Source organism: Acanthochromis polyacanthus, chromosome 7, assembly GCF_021347895.1.
Source record: "Acanthochromis polyacanthus isolate Apoly-LR-REF ecotype Palm Island chromosome 7, KAUST_Apoly_ChrSc, whole genome shotgun sequence".
Taxonomy (NCBI): Eukaryota; Metazoa; Chordata; class Actinopteri; family Pomacentridae; genus Acanthochromis; species Acanthochromis polyacanthus.
In genome coordinates this window covers 25,389,839-25,397,802 of record NC_067119.1, presented here as the reverse complement: position 1 = coordinate 25,397,802, position 7,964 = coordinate 25,389,839, and the positions used below count along the sequence as shown (strand labels likewise).

The 7,964-nt window shown below is 38.8% G+C and overlaps 2 protein-coding genes across 3 annotated transcripts; one reads left to right on the top strand and one right to left on the bottom strand.

Moving 5' to 3' along the window:
- The first annotated feature begins 992 nt into the window (after positions 1–992).
- On the top strand, positions 993–4,733 carry med22 (mediator complex subunit 22). 2 transcript variants are annotated; one of them, XM_022199881.2, is made up of 5 exons: positions 993–1,135; positions 1,346–1,500; positions 1,670–1,750; positions 2,308–2,516; positions 4,035–4,733. In XM_022199881.2, the coding sequence occupies exons 2-5, from the start codon at positions 1,378–1,380 to the stop codon at positions 4,225–4,227; spliced, it is 606 nt and encodes a 201-aa protein (XP_022055573.1). In that variant the 5' UTR covers positions 993–1,135; positions 1,346–1,377; the 3' UTR covers positions 4,228–4,733. The 2 variants fall into 2 exon arrangements, with proteins under 2 accessions (XP_022055573.1, XP_022055574.1); XM_022199882.2 differs by lacking the exon at positions 4,035–4,733 and having other exon boundaries at positions 2,308–3,655.
- Position 4,734: 1 nt separating this feature from the next.
- Positions 4,735–7,958, bottom strand: c7h9orf78 (chromosome 7 C9orf78 homolog). The gene is made up of 9 exons (XM_022199880.2): positions 7,810–7,958; positions 7,589–7,648; positions 7,419–7,470; positions 7,126–7,196; positions 6,944–7,021; positions 6,344–6,541; positions 6,066–6,202; positions 5,862–5,966; positions 4,735–5,705 (listed from the first exon to the last, which is right to left on the bottom strand). The coding sequence occupies exons 1-9, from the start codon at positions 7,884–7,886 to the stop codon at positions 5,608–5,610; spliced, it is 876 nt and encodes a 291-aa protein (XP_022055572.1). The 5' UTR covers positions 7,887–7,958; the 3' UTR covers positions 4,735–5,607.
- Positions 7,959–7,964: the final 6 nt, after the last annotated feature.

The following is a 7,964-nucleotide window of genomic DNA, read 5'->3' as shown; positions in this document are numbered from 1 at the left end:
AAAAGGGAAGTTGATGGGGTCATTGTTGATTAACTTTCTAGCAATGTATTTCACAAACTAGTCAGCAACTTATGGTGAAGACACCACTTGACTCCACCACCATCTGCTCAGCTGTGACTCTGCTACATGTGCTGCAGACAGTGCTGTGTGTCGTAATCAAGGGAGCTGAAGCTGCTCCATGGGACAAATTGTGAGACGACACCATTTCTGAATTATCCCAAGCATCTTTTTCTGTATTGTGTAAAAAAATAAGTTTTTATATTAATCCATTTTGACAACATATATGCTGATGCCAACATATATCTGTGATAGGCCACAATCAGCTGATAATAATGGCTGACTGACGTATAGGGGGGTCACAGTCATGATCACAGTAGAGCCAATGTGATTGTAAAATGTCCATGCACCTTAGGTAGTTTGATACAACTGTTTTCCTACTACTTGTCAAAGTCACTTTAAATCACGGTGCCTTAAAATACGTATATATTGTACATTGAATTGTAATTGCATCTAATATTTCTGTAGATATTAAAATTAGAAGTGTTTTTTTATAGTATTGTACAGCAAGTTTTTCAGAGTATATACTAACCTTTAATGTCGATGTTACTAACCTCCCTGTCTTGCCTTTTATTATTTATGTTGTTGTATGTAAGGTGCTAAACAGCTGAATTTCCCTCGGGATTAATAAAATATCTATCTATCTATCTATCTATCTATCTATCTATCTATCTATCTATCTATCTATCTATTAAAGCTTGTTATATTATCCATTGTGTAAAATCTCTCTCTTACAAGTGACTGAAACCATCAAATAAATGTAACTGAGCATGAATTTGCCTTTAAAATGTAGCAGAGGTGTACAGAAATGTAAAACGGAAATACTCAAGGAAAGTACAAGTAGCTCAAAAGAGTAAAAAGTATAATACTGCAGTGAATGTACACTATGGTCCACCACTGTTAAAAGCATGAAGCTATTTTTGGATTTTTTTTTCGCTACCGACAGAGGGCGGTAACACGCGGACATACTGGATGTGAACTACTTTAAATTAAAGAAGAAGAAAAGAAACCAGAAGAAGAACCACCGTGCTCTTCGAATTAAACAACTACACTGTTACAAAAAACTATGCTATAAGAGGTAAGTAGTAACCTTTTTATGCAGTAAATGTTTTTATAGTAATGCATGTGGAGTGCACACATAAAAAACACGTTTCGCTGTCCTTTTCTGTAATGAAAGCACACGCATTTTCATGCTAACTAGTTGCTAATTGAAATGTATTTGAGCCTGTGTTTGGTTTATTTCATATTTGAACATCAGCTGAGTGTACTTCTGTGTTATTACGAACAGGTAGCTGTCGGCTGTGTGTTTTTCTGAGCACCATGACGACTCAGAGAGTGCTGCCGCAAAGCAAAGAGACTCTGCTACAGAACTACAACAAGAGACTCAAAGATGATATCAAATCTATTCTAGACAACTTGACAGAAATTGTCAAAACAGCAAAGGTAACAGAGAGATTTGAACCCCTTGCCTCGTCTTTCAGCAGTTCGTTTCAGCGTGTTTGTTAAATGTTAGTCATTTATCAGCGACTCTTTCTTGTCTTATCCTGTTGCCTCTCAACATTTTGTCTCTTTGCCCTCCAAGTAGTGATTTCATCCATGTTTCTGTGTTCAGATAGAGGATGAGACTCAGGTATCTAGAGCCACCCAAGCAGAGCAGGACCACTATGAGATGCACGTCAGAGCTGCCAACATTGTAAGTATTGTAGAAAGCATGAGACTTTGCAATACACTCAGCTGTTTGTAGTTTTTTTCATTAGCTAGTTTCATACCATGTTAGTAAATGATTTAGTCCTGGTAGTAACTTAATGTGAATTAAAAGCAGAGGCATTCACTCATGCTGCTGCCTTCCTATTGTTTCCTGCAACAGCTCATTCCAGCTCTTTATGAGGAATATAGTATTTACACCGAGTTTAATCATCAAATCTAAGGTTACTCCTAAATTTATGCCACAGATTTCTTGTGACATCCCTCTCTGGTGTTTGGTTAAAGCCCTGAACACTCACATTTGTCTATCAAAGTTACAATTTTAGAAGTTTATCCCTTGAAAATAATTTCGTCCTGCCTTAAAATGACTTAGATTTAACTCTACACCATTCCTTCATTTAGACTGTGCAGATGTATGAACTCCCCACCTCTTTTTCCACCTTCTTTTATCCACTAGCTATAGTGGATCTCTTGCATGCAGAAAAGAAAAAAGTTGAAAAGAGATCTCATTTTCAAACCAGCCTCTCCTCCTCTGTGTTGGGCCAGGTGCGTGCCGGCGAGTCGCTCATGAAACTGGTGTCCGATCTGAAGCAGTTCCTGATTCTGAATGACTTTCCCTCCGTGAACGAAGCCATTAACCTCCAGAACCAGCAGCTCCGCTCACTGCAGGAGGAGTGTGACAAAAAGCTCACGTCGCTGCGTGATGAGATTGCCGTCGACCTGTATGAGCTAGAGGAAGAGTATTACTCCTCCAGGTACAAGTAGGCTCATACTTGCCCCCATCCCACCACCCTGCTGTTGTCCCACCATGTACTGTCTCACTTTTTACCATTTACTGCTGAGCTCAAGGAAGCATTTAGTTCTGTGATGTGACAACCTTTGTTGTGATTTCCAAACAGCCATTCACCGACACAAATACTCGCCAAGTATCACTGTGGTCGACCTCATCTCACGAAGTGCCTTTATGTTGTTCTTCATTAGTAGGTGCCTTGACTTTTATTCTGCTCTATGACATCTTTCATAATCGGTGGGCTTCAGTCTTAAAGGGGCTTCCCACTAAATGTCAGCTGTATCCGTGTATTCAGCCCTTCAACAATGAGGAGTCCACATGTGTATTTGGGCGTTCAATGCGGTTTACTGTTGCACTTTGAAAACCAGACGGCTTTGTCGTTGTCAAGGATGAATTTCACGATTCTAAACCAAAAACATTAGTGCTGATTTACTGCAGGTTTATTTCTAAATGGCATTCAGACTTTTAGCTTTGTGGTCTGCAGCATCTAATGGATTTGAGAGATACTTTAAACAAATATTACCAAGAACTTGGGAGAGATTCATGGTTTAGAGGAATCTTAAGTAATGAGGCCTCCTAGTCCTCTTGCATCAAAAATGTTTTAAATGGAAGCAATGACAAGAGTCCATTCAAATCCATGAATTTAAATGACTGCATTCACTGTTCTATACATGGATATAATGTTGGAAAGTTTCTGGGTATTGCTACACAAAGATTTGTAAGAAAAGAGAGCATACATTTAAAAAAAAATACAAACTATATGAGAACATAATTATTTTTAAACTAAACATTCTTTTAAGCTTTTTTATGTGTAATATTTAAATCATAAATATAATGGTGATGGTCTCAGTGCTACATTTTAAGGATGGATTGTATAATTAGACACTGCTTTTATTTATTTATGGTCAAATTTAAAGCTACCAACTTTTTCTCAAGTAAATGTTTCCTTTAAAAGCAATTAGGAGATTATACTTTGTCAATTCCGTCCGTAGGACCACAAGCTGTCAGTCACACATGGTGCAGTTGTACATATGTACCAGTTTGTGCCAGTTGTTTCAAGAGACCCAAAATGATTGAGAAATAAAGTAGAGACAAAACGCTGTAGTGGTTTGTCTTGTTTTTTGTTTTGAGAACGTATCAAGGCGTGTCTCTCGGTCCTGTTTGGAGCATGCTGGGTGTGGTTCCACCTTCCTCGCTACCCTTGCTCTGCTTTCTCCTCCATCAGCAACTAATCCAACCCTTTTGCTGAACTCAGATCAACCACTGATCAGTCACACCTCGAAATAGTAACAAATCCGTAATTAGCTGTTGTATGTGTCGCCTGCAGCACTTCTGCATAACCTCCACGCTTCTATTGAATGTGCGCCTTCATGTGCTCCTCTGTGTGGATGAATGTGCTTATTCTGACCTGCTGCTCTCGTCTGCTCCTCTCTTTCTGTGTCGCACTGATTCTTTGCCTCCTACTGGTTTCTGCTCTGCAAAGCTACAGTCAGTGGGACAGCACTGACCTGCCGCTGTGTGAGGCTTACCGGCGGCAAGACAGTTGGGCCTCTCCAGACAGCAGCTGCAGTTCTACCCAGGGTGACCGAGAGGACGTGGAGGGACCTCCCTCACAGGAGACAAACCCCCAACACCACCTCAACGGACATGGGGCAGCCTCCATAGAGAAGCCATGAGGAGACACTGTTTGGAGGAAAGGACACTTGTTCTGTGACATTTGTTGTTTGGATAATTTCAGTTTCCATCACACATAAGCCAGTGTTTTGTGTTAGGAACTTGAAATTGGACTAAACTTTGACACAGGATTTTTTTTTGGATTAAGAGGCATTTCAGGTAATTGTAAAATAAACTGCACTGATTAAAAACACAGGAAAACCTTATTGGAATCTAAAGGTGTCCATAAAACCCTATTGTAAGCTGACATTCCTCTCAGTTTAAAAATGCATACACTGGCTTATTCATTATATACATTCTATTATTTACACATTACTGAAGTTAACATTCAAAAAAAATGTTGATGACTTTAGGAATTTTCAGTCTTTCTTGAAACACTGATATACAGGTAATTCTTTTTCAGTTATGTTGAATACAGTTGTATTTAGATTTATCTTTGTAAAAGTTTGCTTTTGTAATGTCTGCTTTTTTATTCCAAGTTCAGATCAAAATAAACATGTTAAATGCTGTTGGGTTTTATCTTTTTAATCAAATCTGTTTCTGAAAGTCTGAAAAACACAAACCTATGACTACAAGACTTGACAGTGACCTCAATGAACAGTTCAAGGAATACCACTCAGTGTGACTATTTCCATGTGCAGTCAGTATTCCTTAAAGACCTATCCAATGAAGTTTTTACTGTGTGGACATTTACATGTTGTTTTATATGCTTAAAAACATGAGTGAAAGATGAAGTTTGCTGGGCATTTTCACCTTGAAGCTGCAGTGTACCAATGACGGTCTCAAAAACACAGATTCAGACTTTATACAAAACAAATCAAAGGAAACCAGTCCTGTTATTGTGTAAGGTGGAGCTGACTTATTACTTTCCTACATAACTGACTTCCAGTACAAACGTGGTTGAATTACTCCAATATTACAACTTGTGCAACATAGAGTGAGCTGGTGTGCTTGAGGCAGGGACTTTATAGATCTGCACATACTAGAAGAAACACATCTAGGCAGGAGAGAAATATTTTCTAGCAATAAAACTTCTAAATGTGTAATTTTGATAACTTAGAAGTTTGAGAAATTAATGGAGAGGGACCTTAACATACTCTGGTCTTTTTCATCTTGTTTCTTAGTCATCAGATAATCCTGAGCAAAATGAGCCACATTAAATGATGGGTTAAGTAAAATTATCATCTAACATAACACATTATGTAGGAAATGCAGAAAACGAACAGGAGCTATGTACAATAATTGCATGGTACAATACCAGCTTAGGAGCTCTGCCAATAACAGCTTTTAGGAAAACTACTGTCTGCAAATTGTCATTATGGCTCAATCTCTAAAGCTGACATGTTTTGTACTTTAAAAAAAACGAAACAAAACAAGGTGCGTCAATATCTTCGATTCATCTTCTTGAACTTCTCATAGTGGTAGTCATCTGTGGCCTTTTCGTTGTTTGGACGTTTGCGGTAGTTAGGTGGTGACGAAGCTGTGGATTAAAGATTATTAACAGGTTTAAAAGAATACTATAGAAATATGCTACAAGATGGTACTTAAAGCACTCACACTGTTTATAAATAGGTGCAGCTGTGGCTCAAAAGAGTGATTATAGCACTACACAGTATAGCTGTGTAGAGTCTCTTACCCTCTGGTCCTGGTTTCTCTGTGTCACCAACACGCAGTGGTCTTGCTTTAGGCTCTTCTCTGTGTCTGTGGTGCCTCTGTGGTGCATTCACATCCTCATGGTAGACTAAGGGAAGAAATTGGCACGATTAATAAACCATTCACTTCTTATTACCGTCAGAAGTAACCATTCACACCCTGGTGTATACAGATTGACAGAACTCACAGCGGTTGTGTTGGACATAGTTGACAGCAATGTTAGTGGGAACAAATGATGTGCCGTGGTCTTTCTTCTTGTTCCGCTGTTCTGCTATAAGCTTGGCTTTGGCTTCCTCTGTCTGGATGATGTTCTTTATCTTTGCACTGAAAGAGAAATAAACACACTATCAGCAAGAGTTGCATCATTGCCTTTAACCAATCACTGCTTGGTCTTAAAACAGACTGTAAAAAGACACCTCATGAAGATTAAAAAAAAAATACATATCAGGAATCTTCTGTACGTACTCAATGCCAAGATCAACTTCAGGGATCCCACTCAGCATCTGATTTGACAACATCTCCTCTGTCTTTTTGGCAGAGTTGACTCGGATGTTCTCAGGCAGCTCATACAGGTGGTCTTCAGCATTCTTCACCTTCACTTTCTGTTCTTCAGCCTCCACCAAGCCCTTCTTCTTTTTTAGCTCTGTCTCAATGTATTTCATCCTGTGAAGATAGATGTAAAATCCATACTGTAACATATTTCTATGAAGTACTTTGTAACTAGCTGTGTGAAAGTCAATACTTTGCGGACGCTGGGGATTACAACCTTGTGTTTAACTGCAATTTTACATGTATCAAACTAGAATGACATAAAAACCAAGCATGTTGGCCTGTCATGTTTAGATAAAGCAGGTGTTGAATGTTAATGTGTAATGTGAGGATACATTCAAGCAAATAAATGAGATGATAGGTCTATTATTTAAGGTTGTGCCATGGGATAAAGCCATTCCCCTAACTACAGGGTGACTAACAAATTGCCACTGGACTGGACAGCACATTCTGAATCCCAAAAAGCGTGCAGGTGTGTCTTTGTATAAATGTGATGTGTGATGAAAGCAAACATACATGTCTGCATCCTCGTCTCTTCTGTTAGTCTCAGCTGAAAATGACGTGCCCAGGTTGAGATCTGTCTCATCTTCTGTCCTGTATGTGGGGAAAAAATCATCTTGGGTCAATGAATGTCACACACATATATTGCATTTTGGTACAACATACCAATACCACAAAGCAGTTAACAGTTCACTTACATGTCTCTGTTCCTGTCTTTCACTTTCTTCATGTCTACAACCCCTCCGGTCTTCAGTTTAAAAGGGTCATTCTGTGGGAAATCATAAGTGTAATAAAGTGTGTTACCACTCAAATACATACAATAAGGGTGACATCTTCGCTTTATCTTCTGCCATCCAGTGTACCATTACTATATTGCTTCCTGTCATTTTTTTTTCCATTTCAGTACATCGGTTAAACCTTGTAATGATTGGTAAGTTTCTTCTTTTTTCAGGCTCATTTGCAACGTGTGCAATTTAAACACACCACTTACATCAATTTCAGCTTCTGGTGGCAGTTTCTCTCCGACTAATAGGGCAGTCACACTAAAAAACAACAAGAAAAAAGAAAAATGTCATATATCTCGGTATGCTTCAGATTTTACCCGCTTAAAGGTGTTCATGTTTCGAAAAGACAGCTGTACAAGTGCTGCGTTCACGGTACCTGACTCCGTTCTGTCGTCTCCTCAAACTCTGCAGCTCTTTAGCTTCTTCTACTTTAGATCTAAACGACCAAGAAACACAGACACAAATCAAATCGAATTGGTCTCGTAGCTTATTAAACTACAATTAATTAAAAACATGAAACCTTTTAATGTAGATGTAAGAAGCAGCTGGCTAGCTAATATGACGAGCCTCTATAGCATTATTGTTCAAGTCCTTTACCTAACTTCTTCGGTCGTCTCATCCTCCTCCACATCTGACGAGTCCTTTCTCCTCCTAAAGTTTTTGCCACAAGGCATTTTAACTCACTTCAATGTTATTTTTAAGCCTTTGAAAAAATGCGATAGACGGTAGCTGCGACTTGCTGCTTCTCAGGG